This window comes from Xenopus laevis, chromosome 8L (genome assembly GCF_017654675.1).
Source record: "Xenopus laevis strain J_2021 chromosome 8L, Xenopus_laevis_v10.1, whole genome shotgun sequence".
Taxonomy (NCBI): Eukaryota; Metazoa; Chordata; class Amphibia; order Anura; family Pipidae; genus Xenopus; species Xenopus laevis.
Genome location: NC_054385.1, coordinates 84,881,472 through 84,900,640, shown reverse-complemented (window position 1 = coordinate 84,900,640; position 19,169 = coordinate 84,881,472). Strand labels below are relative to the sequence as shown.

General features: G+C 33.7%; 1 protein-coding gene across 2 annotated transcripts in view; it reads right to left on the bottom strand.

Moving 5' to 3' along the window:
- Positions 1–19,169, bottom strand: part of LOC108698967 (MAM domain-containing glycosylphosphatidylinositol anchor protein 2) — a 345,565-nt gene that overhangs the window by 122,218 nt on the left and 204,178 nt on the right. For both annotated transcript variants that reach the window (XM_041573045.1, XM_041573044.1), the window contains exons 5-6: positions 10,112–10,244; positions 176–445 (exon numbers count right to left, since the gene is read on the bottom strand). In XM_041573045.1, the coding sequence (XP_041428979.1) occupies positions 176–445; positions 10,112–10,244 (403 nt within the window). The remainder of the gene's footprint in view (positions 1–175; positions 446–10,111; positions 10,245–19,169) is intronic.

Below are 19,169 nucleotides of genomic sequence, written 5' to 3'. Positions count from 1 at the left end.
TTTACTCCTTGTATTACATTTGCCTGTTTAAGTATTAGGCTAGTAATGAAGCATACTAGGCATAATACTTATGGTGTGGTTGGACAACCCATACATGTTTAGCACTTGACCTTTTGTCAATGATGCCTAATTATTTTATTCATTCTGTTTAACTGAATACATTGAATATGCTTACCTCTAACGATAATACTGGTAGACTTTTTTGCTGGGTTTCCAACATTATTATTAGCAATGCAGCTGTATGTGCCAGCATCCTCTGAAGTAATGGCTGGTATGGTTAGAGTTCCACCTTTAAGAACAGTCTTTTCAGGAAGTGTACCAGTCGATCTAACCCACAAGAGTGTTGGAGTTGGTTCACCACCAGTTGTAACACATACTAATGTGATTGCTTCACCAGGATTCACAACTATAGGATCATCCACCAAGAGTTTGATCGATGGGGAAGCTGGAAAGTGGTAGACAAGGATTTACATTCAAGTTGCAGATCTATGCAGTAGAGAATGCAGCATTTATAGACTTATGTGATTAGCATTTAGAAATCATATCACAATTTGATCTGGAGAACAAACATGTTCTGTGGGTATTTAGTATCAAAAATACTGGAGCAATTCAGGACAAAGTATATTTATCATTTTAACAAAAATCAGTAAAACATTCTGTCTCCATGAATATTGAATACAATTATACATCAGAATGAGGAATAACTATACTCATTTTAGAACTCTTACCACCATATTAAATAAAAGTCACAAACTTTGCCCAGGAGCATTAACCCATGGCAACCAATGAGATGTTTGCTTTTAAACAGATGGATCCCTATTGATTGGTTGCTATAGGTGAACTGTGGCAAACGTTGCACTTTATACTATATAATCTGCTTAAAGCATCATACAAACTTGAGTAAAGTCCTATTTATAGGGCATTTTACAGACAATATTATTATAAATATTCTAAAAATCATTACAGGCAGCAGTCTTTATTAAGGATAACATATAGTATGAAGGAACTGAACACATGATTTATGTGAAAAGGAAAACTAAACTACTACCCTTTATATAAACTATAAATTGAATAGAGTATGCCTCCATTGCAGTCAGTGCAGATACATATGAATCAGCTTTATACTGCTCTTTTGAGCTTTTTTAACCAATAAAGCTTTCAGTAATTAGACATTACCACCACCCACCCTTGTAAGTTGCAAAACACTTTTGAGCATATATAGCTTTTTGTCCTTTGTTCTTGTACTTTGGGTAGTTTCAGCAAGAATGGCTAGCAGATGGGACTTGACGTAAAATACAGGAAGAATGTAATTCCAACTCCTGAAATTAGAGTTCACAAGAACTAATGTATGAAAAAACATTAACCAACTCAGTGCAATGCACAGTTAATATAACAGAGTATTTAGTTACCATTTACAGTTTTTCCACGTGATTTTTAAAAACATTCAAATGTATTAAGAAGAGCCAGAAGATAAAGGAAGCATCAGGAAAAGACAATGATAATGGTAATCTAAATACATTTAAATAGAAATAATTTCTCCAAGCAGCTACTAAACAGATTTAAAATAAATTAACAGATTTTATCATCAGTTGCCATGCCTACATTTGAATTTAATAACCACAAAGATCAAATATTATTGTTTACAGAAGATTTTAGAATATTCAGCAACATTTAATTTTTATTTTAATGCATAATGGAATTATTCAAATGCTCCTGGGATTCATGTTTCCCAAAGTGAATTTAAAGACTCCCAACTGCTGTGGTTAGCATTGTGCTTGATATTTTGGATATTTAGGAGGTTAAGAGGTTCAAAATAATTCATAGTTAACTATGAAGCAGTTTAATTAAATATTTTCTTTTTGCCCAGTATTAAAATAAGCTTAAAATTGTATTAAAATCCTGCTTTACTTTCCATCTTTCTTGTCTCTTCCAACCCACTGATTTATGCAATAGAGGAAACAGCTCAGATAAAAAAGAAGCATGCATTGGGAAAATGATTTATTGCTAGTTGCACAAATCGAAAACCCAAAACCCCCTTCAGCATTCACACCCACTGTCCTTTAAAGTGATATTATCAGACTATATGTAAGTTACCACTGGCATCTCAAGGGTGAACAGTATAATTCATGTAAACTTGCTATTCTACTCCACATTCCTGGATGTTTACAGATAAACCCCAAATACATTACAAAAGTCTATTTACTAATAGAAAAAGCCATCATGGAAAAAACTTCCAGATTTGGATATGGAAATTATTTTGGAGTGAAATAACTTTGCCTACGCTAGGCTCCCGCATCAGACTTAAGTATTTCCCTGCTGGGCTTATTCAGACAGGATTTGATTTGGTGTCCCTTCAAGCCACAATAAATGCACAGGCCAGCTGACCTTCTGTGGGTTCTATCTTCAGAACAAATAGAAGGCTCAGAAGCAGAGGAACTATCTTTGTTTTATTCTTGTGTCAATATGGGTTACAAGAGACACTGTGGGGCAAATTTACTTAAGGTCGAATATCGAGGGTTAATTAACCCTCGATATTCGACTGCCGAATTGAAATCCTTCGACTTCGAATATCGGAGTCGAAGGATTTACCGCAATTTGTTCGATCGAACGATTAAATTCTTCGAATCGTTTCGAATTTTAATCCATCGATCGAACGATTTTTCTTCGAGCTAAAAAAGACAGCAAAGCCTATGGGGAACTTCCCCATAGGCTAACATTGACTTCGGTAGCTTTTAGGTGGCGAACTAGGGGGTCGAAGTTTTTTTTTAAAGAGAACTAAACCTGTCATTAAACTAATATACAAAGGGTCCACAATAATGTATATCACTTTAGGTACCATGCTACATCCCCAAGCTTCTATTTTCTGTGATGAAGGCATGTTCATATCAATTTTCAAAGCTTGTTCCTGATAACAAATAGTAGACAGATTTAAATTATAAGTGAGATCCATTGCTTCTATGCTTTCTTTTATGAGAGTTTGTAATGAGTGTTACAAAAGTGATAAAAAATGGCAGAATTATAGCTGCAAAGAGAAGATAAGAGCTCTTTGTGAATATATCAGAGGGTGTCAATCAATACTTCACTATAAGCCTTTGAATATAAATTAGGAATGCACACTGTATCTCATAATTCCTTTGTATGCTGGCTAATCTCTGATCATTTATCAGTTTCAGATCATCTCGTGTATGTTTCACTCATTAAAATTTACAAATTATAGTAAGAGATACTTCTTGATGTCTGTCTATACAAGTGAACTGAAATTAACTTTTTTTGGTTCCTGCTTCTGTTCCTGAGTACTGTAGGTGTATTACAACTAGAGACTGTTTTCCCTTTCAGGTTTTTCCATGTCAAAAATGTACAGTAAGATCATAGCATTTAACTAGCAATCAGATGCTTAGGCACCATAACACGAAGCATTGACTTAACTCTTAAACAGCATGAAGCAGAAACATCACTGCAGGTTTTAACTGCTTTAAATAACTGAACACTTTCATCACTCAGCATGGCAGTGAATGATGTTCTTGGTAGTATGCTTGCAATGGAAACCAAACAGGGCCTAATATATATATATATATATATATATATATATATATATATATATATATATATATATATATATATTTATATACACACAAGGCAGGAATTTAACAGACAAACATTACAAAGTTGCTAGGTTTATTGCAAAGAGCCTACAATTACATTTTTAAAAATCTACTTTAGATCCATTGTAATCTACATAAACTTGCATTGGTCATGGCCAAAAAGATTTCTCTATTTTCCCCTCCCCTAGATATATATACAATACACAAGCCATGAAAATCCTGTAAAATATATATATATATATATATATATATATATATATATATATATATATATATATAAATATGATGAATAGAAGATCAGCACACTCTGTGAAGTTTAGGTGAAAACAAATGTTGGTTTATTCACACATTTTATCCGACGTTTCGGTCCCACATGGGGACCTTTCTCAAGGATCCTAAAATGTGTAAATAAACCAATATTTGTTTTCACCTTCACAGAGTGTGCTGATCTTCTATTCATCATTACTACAAACGTGATCGTGCACCTCTGGCTTCGTCATTGACTGAGTGCGGGCACTGCCTGATACTATATATATATATATATATATATATATATATATATATATATATATATATATATATATATATATATATATATATATATATATATATATATATCTATATATATATATCTATATATATATATATATATATATATATATATATATATATATATATATGTGATGCTTGACAAAGAAGCGGAAATGTTGCAGCAATTTTTGCACATAAAGGACTTTTTTTACTTGCAACTGGAGTGTTTGACTTTTTTGTTTTGAGAAAGGCTGTTGTATCAGCCGAAACGTCAGCGATTGTCCACTGAATAAATTGCTACTTATCGTTTCTAAGACCTGCGAGTGCGATCTTCATTTCATCCTCTATATATATATATATATATATATATATATATATATACACCAAAAAAATAATTATATATATATATATATATATATATATATATATATATATATATATATATATATATATATACAAAACAAAATCTCCCAGCACTCCTAGATATACCAATATAATTTACAGAAATTACACAAAACCATATAAATTGTAATCTTGATTTATCCCTCGGGCTCTAATGTCCACAGAGTGGGAATCCAAAATGCTTCAAGTTTTTTCAAATATAACTCTCCAACTATATTACTATTCTATGACAGCATAACGCAATTGAGAGAAACTGTGTCCTGCTTGTTTAAAATGGTGTGGGACTGGCAATTTAACTACTTCATTCCTAATTGTGGAGCGATGCTGGGAAATATGGTCCCTAATTGGTTGTATTGTCTCTCCTATGTACATTAGTCCATATGGACATTTAGGGGTTTATTTACTAAAATCCGAATTTATCTCATAGTTTAAAAAAAAAAAAAAAAGCTTATGGACATTTGCAGTCCGGAAAAAAAAGATTGCAATTCTGTTTGCATATTAAATACACCACTCTTATCCAGCATTATAAATATAACCATGCGCAGGGCAAATATTTTCACTGTCCGAATCATTCTGCGCTGCCCAAAGTTTATAAATGAACCCCAGTGTCTCTCAATTGCGATATTCTGTCATAAAATAAACTCTGATACTTGGACGTGGAGGTAATAGATAGTTATATTTAAAAACGTGAAGCATTTTGGATTCATGCCTTGAGGACATTAGAGCCCCCAGAGATGAATCGTGATCATAACTTATATGGTTTTGTGTCATTTCTGTAAATTATATTGGTGTTATTTTTTGTCATTGTGAGTTTACATTATGGGGCAGATTTATCAAAGGTCGAGTTGAATTTTTGAATTAAAAAAAATCAAATTTTGAGCTGTTTTTTGTGTACTTCGACTAGGGAATAGTCCAAATTCGATTTGAATTTGAAATAAATTCGAAAATTCGGATATTGAAATTTATCATGTACTGTCTCTTTAAAAATTCGACTTCCACCATTTGCCATCTAAAACCTGCCAAATTGCTGTTTTAGCCAATGGGGGGACCTTTTAGAACCAATATGAAGTCAATTGGTTTTTGAAGGCCTCGTGTTTTTATAAAGGTCATGGAACTCCGAGGTGACTTCTAATATCCTCATATTTTGCAACTGGGGTTACTTTATTTATTATAATACACAAATTTCAGTGAGCCATGTGACAGAAATGACATCAGAACTCACCATTTATAACTGATGACATCAGAACTCACCGTTTATAAATATATATATATATATATATACACACACATATATTTGCTGTATTTCTCTTGACGAAGATCCCTGTGGGAGATCGAAACGTTGTGTCCAATAAAGATTTTTTGTTTTAGCATCAAGTCCCTGTGAGTGCCGCATCCTGCTTTACGTTACATATATAACGTATATAACATATATAACATGTTGTAGCTCCCACCCCCTCCAACTATAGTCAGGTGATCCCACTGGTGTCTAATAAAAGGGCAGCCAAGTTTGGGAGTTTTACTTTGAAAGCAGCTAGTAAGTTGCAGGTAAAACGTATTCGTCCCTTTTATAAAATGTATAATGAAACCATAGAATTCTTAATGAATCAAATGAAAATTGAGCATAGGACTGGCCAGATATGGGATGACTTTGACGTAGTTGGCCAGCTTAAATATATTGCAATATATGGACAAACAATCCCTGTTTTGTTTAAAGGGTAAGGCATTTTTCAGTAGCAGTATGCACAAAATGTCTCTGTCTTAAATATATTGATAATGGGTTGAGTGCAGAGGAATCTTGTATTTGTCTATATGTATTTTGTGGTCACACCCTCATTGCACCCCCGCCTAATGATTTTAAAAACTAGTGGTGAGCACAACTCTTCCTTGTTTGTTATAGTTCTACAAGAGCAGTGACCAGCTCCATGTTGTAGCTCCCACCCCCTCCAACTATAGTCAGGTGATCCCACTGGTGTCTAATAAAAGGGCAGCCAAGTTTGGGAGTTTTACTTTGAAAGCAGCTAGTAAGTTGCAGGTAAAACGTATTCGTCCCTTTTATAAAATGTATAATGAAACCATAGAATTCTTAATGAATCAAATGAAAATTGAGCATAGGACTGGCCAGATATGGGATGACTTTGACGTAGTTGGCCAGCTTAAATATATTGCAATATATGGACAAACAATCCCTGTTTTGTTTAAAGGGTAAGGCATTTTTCAGTAGCAGTATGCATAAAATGTCTCTGTCTTAAATATATTGATAATGGGTTGAGTGCAGAGGAATCTTGTATTTGTCTATATATATATGTATATATATAGCATTTCAAAAGACCGGCAACTCCAGGATTTTAGTGCAAAGTAAAAAAATCTTGTATTTATGTGACATTTTGGTCCACTCTGGGACATTTCTCAAGGCAACCACAACTCAAGTATAAATAACCAATGATAATCAAGTAATTAAAAGAGTGACCATTATAAAAGGGACTTGTGCAATATACATTATTCTAAAAATCAATCTCATAGTCTGGAGTGTGGTTGCCTTGAGAAAGGTCCCAGAGTGGACCGAAACATCACGAGATTTTTTACTTTGCACTAAAATCCTGGAGTTTCTGGTCTTTTGCAATGCTTTATGGAATTTTACCGTGCACTCAGGTGATGAATTGAAATGGTGTCCCATCTGTCCCAACTGGAGGATGGCACACTGCTTCCATTTAATGCCAAGGTAAAACATTGTTTTATCCAGGAAGACCAGCAAAACCGGGACTTTTGTGCAAAACAAAAATACTATATTTATGTGAACATGGAATAACTATGTAAGAAAACTGTGAATTTTCTTCATCGTTCATTTATTAATAATGTATTAATAAAGAAGAGCCATGGATGTATTGCTGGAACATTCTGTAAACTGTCAGTTAAAGCAGAATATCTGATAAGAGATTTAGGGGCCCATTTACTTAGCTCGAGTGAAGGAATAGAGGAAAAAAACTCAAAATTTCGTTTTTTTTGGCTACTTCGACTATCGAATGGGCTACTTTGACCTTCTACTTCGACTCGAACGATTCAAACTAAAAATCGATCAACTATTCCATTCGATAGTCCTGTCTCTTTAAGAAAAAACTTTGACCCCCCTAAAAGCTACCAAAGTCAATGTTAGCCTATGGGGAAGGTCCCCTTAGGCTTTGCTAGCTTTTTTTGGCCGGACAAAAATCGTTCGATCGATGGATTGAAATTTGATAGGTTCGATCGAACAATTTTTAGTTCGATCCTTCGATCAAGTGAATATCGCTAAATCCATCGACTTCTATATTCGAAGTTGAAGGATTTAACTTCCACAGTCGAATATCGAGGGTTAATTAACCCTCGATATTCGACCTTAAGTAAATTTGACCCTAAAAGTGAAGGTATATACCTGCAAGGTGTTTCTTGCTGATCAAAAGAAACATAATCCCAATGCCGGATCATGATTAATCGAAAACATATTACTGTTATAAAACAGGAAAAGCCTTACTATACATATATAGCTGTGTATGTACTATATATATATATATGAAGAGTTTTTTTCTGCGCAAAAAAGTGATGCATTAAAAAAAGATATATGTTTTAAATTACATATAACCCTTTCAGATAAAGATTTTGAAAATGATATCTCTAATTTCAAGGTTCCTTTGCCTGATTAACATACCTTTTATGGCCTATAGGTTATGATGGCCTGTTACAGAGAATTTATTACCAAGAGAGCTTGTAGCTCTAAGCTAAAAGAATGATTTATAATCTGTTTAGCTCTAAATAGGTGGTGGACCTCATTTATGAATAGGCATTCCATCAGATGTAGGAAAATGAAGTTTAATTTATGAATTGGAATAAAGATTACCATTAGTCCGGCCTACTATCTTTTTTGTCCAGAATACCAGTGGCATTATGTAGCATTAATCATATTCCAAACCATTGTAGAAAAGGCACTGCTCCGCTGATCTAATATGAACAATTACCCCATCAATAAGCTAATATAGAATGGGTGTGCTCCGTTGGATATTCAACAACACTTAAAACCAAATAGTAGAGAAAAAAAGGTAAACTGACAACCTTAAGAATTTTTTTCAATACTAATAGAGTTAACTAAGGTGGTCTGTGATGCATTGGGTCCTGCAAACTCAAGCTCAATTCATTTATAAAACCATATTTATTAATACATTGTGGTATATATACTGTACTTTATATATGTTTAAATAATATATAAAAATGTTGACATGCAACAATTTTGACGCGTAACTATTTTGTCCAAATGCATTAAAGTCAATGGACAATTCGCCGCAAATCCATATTTGGATATATCTATAAATATATATCTATAGGGAAGCCAAGTTTGGGAGTTTTACTTTGAAAGCAGCTAGTAAGTTGCAGGTAAAACTTAGTCCCTTTGTAAAATGTATAATTAAGCAATTGAATTCTTAATGAATCAGATGAAAATTGAGCGTAGGACTGGCCAGATATGGGATGACGTTGACGTAGTTGGCCAGCTTAAATATATTGCAATATATGGACAAACAATCCCTGTGTTGTTTAAAGGGTAAGGCATTTTTTAGTAGCAGTATGCACAAAATGTCTCTGTCTTAAATATATTGATAATGGGTTGAGTGCAGAGGACCTCTTGTAGTTGACTATATATATATATATATATATATATATATATATATATATATATATATATATATATATATATATATATATATATATAAATCCTTGAGAAAGGCCCTAAGGTGGTCTGAAACATTGGACACAAATATTTGAGAGAGAGAGGCATCACATTCACCACTAAAAAAGGCAAAAATTCTACGTGGAACACTCATGGGATTTATTATATGTGTGAAAATTTAATGGTGTAAGTTGACGTTTAGGTTCTACACAGAGGTGATTACATTGACTTATACCATTACATTTTTTGCACATAAAGTACATTCCACGAGTGCTCCTTGTTCTTCATGCTGAATGTTTAGCACTGCTTGCAATGTAAAATCATCAGTTGATGACTGTTACCTCGCTATGCATGTTTGCAAGTTTTGTCGTTGAGGTCTGATATCAGTCAGAAAGGACACAAGCAATGAACATTTTGGTTGCTAACATTCCCAATGATCTTATTACATTTCCCCATATGTCTTAAGGCATCACAGCAAGTTTTAGGTGACCAGATTTATTTTTTATGAACTTGATTTGATAAATCACAATAAAAAACAACATAATTCTAGATACTGATAAATCTGCCCTTGAGGTAACCCATCACATGTTATCATCTGCTTAAGTGAACATAAACTGATGATAGGTTATACTTGTTGTAGAAAAAAAGGTACTGTGCAATGTTCTCTCTAATTCCTTCTCGGCTGTGTGCATGCACATTTTAAACTTGTGTGTGCAGTTTTTAAAAACTATGTGCTTGTGTCAGAATTAATATAAAATGTGTTTTCACACAAAATTCTTTGTGACCACCACAATTTGTTTTGTGTGCTGGCCCCATTTGTGTGAGTGCACACGAGAACATAGCGTATTAGCAGGTTAAACTTGAAACAGCTCAATTTTTAATATACCTGTTCTGTTGGAAAGCTTAAACGACACCATTTTGTCAGGTATATTGCAAACATTTCTCACTGAAGCAATACAGCTGTAATTGGCATAATCCTGAGGCCGAAGATTTTTGAGCTTCAAAATCTTTGTTTCACCCTATATAAATGAGAAAAGATGGTGAAAAACATGACAAAGTCTTGTCAGAATACACATGTAGTTTAAGAGGTAGAAATGATTTTAGTCATAGTAATATACTGTATGTACCGTGTTGGTAATTTAGTGCTGTAATAGCAGCTATACAGCAACCATTTGCAGTATCATTTTGCAATTACTGAAGAACCATGGATAGGCCAGTCCTAATAAGCAACACTAGATCTAATGTAAGATGGTCAATCTTCTAAAAACCCATATTCCTAAACTACTGTAAGCTGAACTACACTTTGTTGAAACTTTATTTTTCTCAAAAACCAGTTTGCTTCTATCTAGTCAATGGAAATTCCTATTTTTGGATCAAATAATTAGGTCTTCTCTATATTGCCAAATGCAGTATTCACAGCAGACATTGCAGAATTAATCCTGCAAGACTTTACTTTGCAGGTACAACTTTTAGCTCTAATGAATGAGATTCTTCTGCCGAAAGAGCTAACCATATATATTCTCTGTAGAAAACAACAGTAACAGCATTTGCCTATTTCCACGAAGACACCTCATTTGACCACACTTAAGTCAATGTCAATATATGTCAAACAGCAAATAGTAAAAATTAAGGCTTTTTGAGGCAACCCCTAGCTGAAGAACTTCAGATTGAAAGTTTTGTTATATTACTTGAAATCAATAAAATTGAAAATACAATGAAATATACTTTACACATTTTAATTGGTAACAGACATCTACTTTTCAGTTGTTATTTTCTAAGCTCCGAATACCCGAAATTCCCGATTTGTGATTTTTTTTTATAAAATCGGACTTTTAAAAAAAATCACAAATTTTTCGGAATTTATTAAACCCCGAGGGCTAAAAAGCCAGAATATAGAAAGACAGCATCTCAAACCTGTCGAGGTTGCATAAAGGTCAATGGGAACAGTCCTATTTTTGGTTGTGTCTGGGGTTTTGGGCAATTTCATAATGTTTTCTGAGCTTTCGGGTGAAAACTCCGAAAAATTCACGAAAAAATCATGAAAATCTGAGCTTTTCCCACAAAGCAAACTTTCAGGAAAATGTAATAATAAATAAGCATTAAAAACCCGAGCTGGTTAAATCGGAGTTTGTAGCAGCCGATTTTGAGATACATTCGGACCTTGACTAATAACTCCCTATGTAATTGGCTATAATATAAAGTGCATAATAAAAACCTCTAGTTAGCTGCCCTCAGATAACCAGCTAACCATGATATTTATATGATGTTTATCTATGATCATGTGTTTTCTAAATAGTCTCCAAATGAAATGTTCAGACATTTTGCACTTTTTCAAAAGATACACTTCACGTGTAATTTTTTTGTAACTTATTAGTTATTGAACATTTGTTCCTTCCAAGCAATAACAATCATGTACATAACTTTGAAATTATATTATATGCATGCCCTTCTCATGTGTATTTTAATCCCTACTAATAGAAAGATGGGGAGTGGCTAATATATACTGCATAGGATTGTTTTGTTGATAAGGTTGATCAAGTATACCAGAATAGCTTAGATTGAGGGGTTCACAACCTTTTGTTACATGTGAGCCACATTCAAAGTAAATAAAGTTGAGGAGCAACACATGAAAAGGTTCCCGGGGGTGCCAAGTAAGTACTGTGATTGGTTATTTGGTAGCCCTGTGTGAACTAGCAGGCTACAGGAGGTTCTCTCCGGCAGTAGACATGCTTTTTACGCAACAGTTGCTTCCAAACCAGGAATTATAAAATAAGCACCTGCTTTGAGGTCACTGAGAGCAACATCCAAGAGGTTGGTAAGCAACATGTTGCTCGTGAGCCAATGGTTAGGGATCACTGGGATCACTGATGAAGCAACAACTACTTAAAGGTAGCGAAAGCACAGCTTACTAAATTCCATGGATTTATGTACTTTTCAGCAAAAATTAGTAAAACAATGAAGAGCAAATCAGTTATGGAGAAAAAATTTTTTTATACAAATTTTATATTTGACTCTTTATAATTTTATTACATTTTGAAAAGGTAGAAAAAAAATATATATGGGCATATTTATCAAGGGTCGAATTTCGAACTGAAATGAAAAAACTTTGAAATTCGAATTCAAAAAGACTAACCGAAATTAAGTTGAAGGTTTTTTTTAGGTCGAATAGGTCCGTTTTTGATTGAATAGGTCTGTATTCGTCCGAATTTGAATTGTACGAATTGAAGGAATAGCACATTCTATCAAATTCGATTCAAAGTTTTTCCCACCAATTGAATCCAAATAGGTTCTAGGATGCTAAAACAGCAATTTGGCAGGTTTTAGATGTCGAATAGTCGAAGTCGAATTTTTATAGAGACAGTACATGATAGATTTCGATATTCGAATTTTCATATTTTTTTCAAATTTGAATGAAATTTGGACTATTCCCTAGTCAAGTACACAAAAAATAGCTCAAAATTCAAATTGTTTTTATTAGAAAATTATTATTTTGGTGTTTTTGGGGAGGGGGTAATTCATTCAATAAAAAACAAGGAATTCTTTAAGGGAACCACAGCAAATAGCATTATTAGAGGGAGCATTTGAGGGGAATTCTATACCATCTCTAAAAATACATTAAACTTTACTTAATTTCCTTTCATCAGAGCATTATAAAACCTTATTTTATTTTTCTTTGAAAGATACTTCATTCTTGATCTTTGGTAGCTCCTATAATGGTTTCTATAATATCATAGCTGTGTCTTTTGTCTGTTCCATGCTATCTATTTTGGGGTTTTTGAGATGTGATGCACTTATCTGACAGGCTATTTTTTTGGGTAATTTCCTGCCTGTGTGTGAGAAACAATACTGAGATAAGTAGACAAAGCAAGAAATAGCTCAGCCTTCTATCTATAACAGTTCTAGAGAAAAAACAGCACTTTAACATTTGTTATTAAAATATATTGAATCTGTATTAAGAAGTGTTTTTTATGTGTGAAAAATGTATCGTACATTAAAAGGCTATAACTAGGTTTCATGGTTACATTTTATAGGATAGAGTTTGTTATTTTAGCTGGAAAGTCATGCAATAGAATACAGTAGACCCTAGGGCTAGGGCAATTTTGCACTTAAAAGATAAGGAAAGGTTAAAGCTAAGTAAGCTTTATCAGAAAGGTCTATTTAAATACACCAATAAACCCTCAAAGTAATGCTGCTCTGAGTCCTCTGTCAAAAGAAACATAGCATTTCTATCCTTCTATTGTGTATGCATGGGCTTCTATATTAGACTTCCTGTTTTTAGCATAAACCTCCGGGGCTAGGGCTTGAGCATGCTCAGTATGATCCTCTCTCCCCCTCCCTTTTCCTGCCTCCATCCTCCCCCCCTGCTTTAATATGAAGCCAGAACTATGAGTGAGCGCGGATTCTTAGGCAGGAATTGACGTCACACCAAGCTAATATGGCAGCTTCTATCCTAAACAAAAAGAGAGAGGTTCTAGAGCTGTTTACTCAGGTATGGTAAAGCATTCTACAGAATAAATATAGAGTTATAATTTGCACTATTGTGACTAATCTATTGACAATAAACTGCTTTGGTAGCCTTCCTTCTCCTTTATGTGCTTCTTCATTAGCCTTTCTTTATATATTTTGATTTTCAACTTATTGTAGAACTGGTGTGGGCTTGGAAAAGTTTTACCATTTGAAATGTCATAACTCCACATAAAAGTACCCTCTGCATCAGAATTCTACATAAATATACCCTAATTTTCTTTTATTGCTGTGTGGTAATTCACACAATCTAATATGACAAAGAATGGATTGCTTGCAAAGTGTGAGTGTTGTAAATTCTTGCAAGGAAAAATAACTCAAAGATGGCAACATTTTTTAACAGCTATCCCTCTGTGGGAGTTGCAGAACTGTGATAAATAAGTAAACGATCTACTGGTCTATCATATTTAAACTGCAAGTGTGCAGTTTATGGTCAGATCAAGTGCCCCCAAATCATTCTATAACAATTGCTGTAAACAGATGAATAAATGAACTTCAGGAAGTAAGACAGCTAACATATTAAGACTAGAGTTTTAGAAATGTAGAAATACAACTGTTTGAGGGAATGAACGATTTCAAACTTAGTTATGGACCCTGTAATGAATTTTACCCCAGCAACACAAAATATACAAAGCAGTTACAGTGTTCATCAGTTTACTCTGCAGAGAACTCTACATACTACCTAACAGGCACTTTCTTCTCAGCTTTACAACAGGGGTCACTTTCAGTTTAAAGTGTTCAATTCTGACCTTTCTGTGCCTGCAACATTTTTGCATATATTTCTTTTTTGAGAGGATGAATTTGTAGAATCTTAAAGGAAAGTGTCTTTTTTTTCTCATAATATTTGTTCAGTTACAATATTAGATTCAGCTAATGCAGGAATCAAGGGGATAACGAGGTGTTTGCCCAGAGGCCTCACAACAAAATGAACTGTTCATAAATAAAATTATTAGAAAGCTAGAATAACTAAAGTTCTTTTAATGTTAGAATTGTGGAGGAAAAACAGAAGACAAAATTACTCTGTATGTTTCCAATTCCAAACTTGTGAAATGTTTTGGGCCACAGCCTAATTTTGGAGAATCTATAAATCATTCTGAATAATTACATATGTCTAATTAGATATGAACTATCAGAATGGCAGATTTCTGACAATTTTAGAAAACTGTTTAATCAACAAGACCTATTTTGGCAATGTGTTTCTCTGGGCCATATGCCTTGTGTTTCTTGTTATGAAGCAGAAAAGAGTAATTTTTCCAATATATTTTGTGAATTAATTTGACTCTTATTTTAACAAATGACATCTAATTAGAACCCTAATTTGTGTATATCAGCTGTAAAAAAATTAACATGTTTTTTTATTTTTTTTAAACCAGTGCTTTTAACTTTGAATTGCATTTTTAAATGAATTATTTCTTGGGCAAACACGGAATGGCACTATAAGATAAAAACTTTTCAGTATGCATTCTGCATTTCAAAACTTTTTCCCCATTTTTACACATTCCTTCATTTATTACATTATCCCAAAATATCTATATTTAGTACCTAAGAGAGTAACTTCTGTTGACATTAAAGTAAAGTGACTTTTGTATACATTTACATATTCTTATATTTTATTTAGTACCTATAAATAAAATGTTTCTTTGCAACAGCACCATCAGCTTTTCACGCTATACAGAGTCACTAATGACCTTCTTCCCAACTGGTCACAGAAAATAACATATCTAAATAGTGTTATTTCATAAGCAAAAAAACATAAGTGTTACTAGGAAGTATCTTTGGGCAAAAATAATTTCTTAAATGTGCAGGAAAGACTGTTATTTTAAAGTGTACTGTAACTGAAACTATTTACTTTTTGTTGCAGGTATTTTCAGTTATGTTTTAATGGAAAATCTTTAGCGATACTCTAAAGAGTGGAAGTGATTATTGTCTAGATATACAGTATTTAAAAAAGAAATTTGACATACCATCTGTTATAGATCTTGCTGTGCCTCTTTGACCCACTTGTCTTTACTGCCCATGCCACTTCTACAGGCTACTATCAAGGATTTGTAAAGGAAGTGTTAGAATTTGGCATAAATAAATAGGCATAAGCCATCAGTGAGCTTTACCCAATGAAACCGAATTGATAGGATTTAAAGTCAATTACTAATATCACAGATGGTGACAACATTTTGCCACCAGGTCCATTTATTTATGATAGAAATCTTTGTGCAAAAAAAATAATTGTTCTTCTTTCCTATCTGGAATTATCAATAAACTTAATTTATAATTTTGTAAAGTAAATTTGGTATTGCAAAATAATTTATAAACACAAATTGTTCCTTTTTGATAAAATGTATGATAAATGGATAAGATTCTTTATTTTTAGCTTTTCATGGCTGCATACAGTATCATGTTGCCCGAGTTTACATAATGCAGGCTATTCACAAGCTGTTTATAGGCATGATACAGTACCTTACTCTTGCAAGGTCCCAGATGATTGTTATTTACTACTTTTGTCAAGAGTTTTTACATTGCAAAATAACACATTTTATTTCAGCATATAAGAACTGAATCCAAGATGACAAACCCAAATGACAGTAATAAAAGAGCTAAATAAGAAAAACATGAGTACATTCTCCAAAGTAATACAGGATTTCTCTTTCATTATTTTGTGTTCTGCTTCAAGTAAATTGTTAAAAATGGTAAAAAGTAATTTCTTTCATTTCTCCCATTCAGTTGCTTATACCTTTTAACAATCTTTTTTTTTCAACGGCTAAGAGCTGTTCAACTCAACTCACTGTATGGGTGCTCCTGTACAGACCCCCATACCCGTTCTCAAAACACAACATATATACTGTATGTTCCTGAAGACAGTCCTACTTCTCCATACTTGACCTCCTAAAGTAGAGCTGTACAGAAGGTTTGGAATTCATGAAGTTTGTATTTATCACTTTTGCTTTCCATGTCTCTGCTGCTGATCACCAAACAGCAACATGTGCAAAGAAAACCTGGGTGTAATAAATTGTGCATGATCTAGCTCTGTGAGTTGCTCTATAAGGTCTTTCTTTGACAGCCATATGCAAATAGGTGAGGGGGAGGGAAAAATAGAGATTTTTTTAAAAAAAATTTTTACTTGCTTGTTTTGTATTGAAAAGTCACATGATTTAAAGGATTTGGATTCGGTTCAGCAGGGCACAAGGATTTGGTCGAATCCTGCTGAAAATGGCTAAATCCTGGCCGAATCCTGGATTCGGTGCATCCCTATTTTATAGTCTCATGTGGACAGCAGTAGAAACAACAGTTGGGTTTTTTTAACTCTTTATTTAAAGTTGTATCCATTTTAATAACTAAACATGCATACACAGTAGTGGCCAATAAGGGCTGAATACACAGTTTAGAGGACAAAAGATAATTTTATCGTAACAAGTGACCATGAAAGGTCTTACAGTAGAAACATCAAAGGGTAATTAAAAGTCTCAAGCATTCTTTAACATGGTGTCTTTGTGAATGTTTAGCACTGTTAGCAATGTTAAATCATTGGCTGACAAATATTACATAGTGCATTATCGCTAAGCAAAGGTTTAGTGTTAACACCTGCTCTGGAATCTCGTTAAATATTTTGCAATTGCAAAATTGTATTACATATACTGCGGATGTCTGTAAAAGCCATTTGGTCTCAAACTTTGAGATGAAGTCGTTGAGGTCTGTAATCAGTCAAAAAGGATGCAAACATGGTCGCAAATGTTTGCAAGAGTCTTTGTGCATGTCTTTTGAGCTAGCAAAGCATATAACATAGGGGCAAATTCACTAAGATGCAAAGTTGCGACAGGCGCAACTTCGCCGCACTTCGCCAGGCGTAGTTTTGCCAGCGTTCCGCAAATTTACTAAAATCCGAAGTTGCGCTCAGGGGTAGCGTAAGGTTGCGAAGTTGCGCTAGCGTTGATTCGCTATGTAAAGCGAAGTTACGGCTAATTTGCATACGGCGCGAAATTCAAATTTCAATGGAGGAATACGTATCAGCACTACAAATGCCTAGAAAACCTTTAAATCAGCAAATAAAATTTTTATTTTGCCCTACACATGTGCCCACTGTCTAGGTAAGTTGCCATGAGTCAGGAAATGTAGGGGGGAAGGAGGGGAGCCCCAAAAAAAATTTCGATCTTTTTCAGCCTATCACCCATAATGTAGAAAACACGCCAGCGTTTTTTGGGACTTAGAAAAAATTTTGACTTTTTTTCAAACAATCCCTATCTACTCTATTGCGCTTCTAGTCTAGCGTAAAAGGTAGCGTTCAGTACACTGCGCAAGTTAGTGAATTTGCGTAGTTACATCGCTAGCGAAAATTCGCCTGGCGTAAGGGTGCGAAGTAACACTAGCGAAACTATGCCAGCGTTCGTTAGTGAATTTGCGCAGTAACGAAAATGCCAAACGCTAGCGAATTAACGCTAGCGTTCGGCGCTTCGGCGCTTAGTGAATTTGCCCCATAGTGTCTTCTGACCACATGGTGGAATTAAGAAAAAGCAAAGAATTAAAAAAAAACAGAAAAGGAAAAAAAATAAAAAAAATAAACATAACATAAAAACATGAGCAGATGTTTTAACCCTACCTCTGCACCAATAAGAAATAATATTACAACAGTACCCATGGATTTACTATGAAAGCTGTACTATACTATAAGAAAAGATTAGCTAAGCTGGAGTGTGGTCTGTTGTATAAAAACTGTAGCGAATGCTCAATAAGACGGCTTTCACAGCTAATTTTTTAAATCATATATATCATATTTGTATTACGTATTATTATTATTATCATTGTTGAGTATTTTACAGTTCGGCATTCTGAATGAAAAACTTTTTTGAACATTTTTTAAAGTAAAGAAATCACATTCTTCACTGAAAATTTGGAATGTTTTAATGAACTGGGAAATGGAGTTGTTAGAGACAATTTCCATTGACTTCCATAAAACTCGGTATCTTTTACTTGCAGAGCATTTTATGGTGACTTTTCACATTTTTTTCTCTTTGATAAATCATGACTATTAGTTTATTGTATCCTATTATCATTCGTTTTTCTTTTTTATAGCGTGTTACCTTTATATATAGATAACTAATTCAACAATATACAAAGAAGCTAAAAGGGGAGAGGAGATCTTCTCACATCCAAGAATTACACTTGACATAAAGGAATACCCTTCACATCTTTGTATGGCTAAATGAACCTTATTGTCCCATAGCATCAAATTCATGTGAGAAGTATTCAAGGTCCTATTTTATCTTCTAAATAAGTTATCTTTATGCTCCATATGTCACAGTAACATTTACGTAATTATATTTTATTGCTGCTGTTTTTCAGTCATCGTAATCCTCTTACATCAATCCACTTATAAAGGGCAATGGCACAAGGGACAATTTTCACAATGTTACCACAACTGTGCTTTTCAG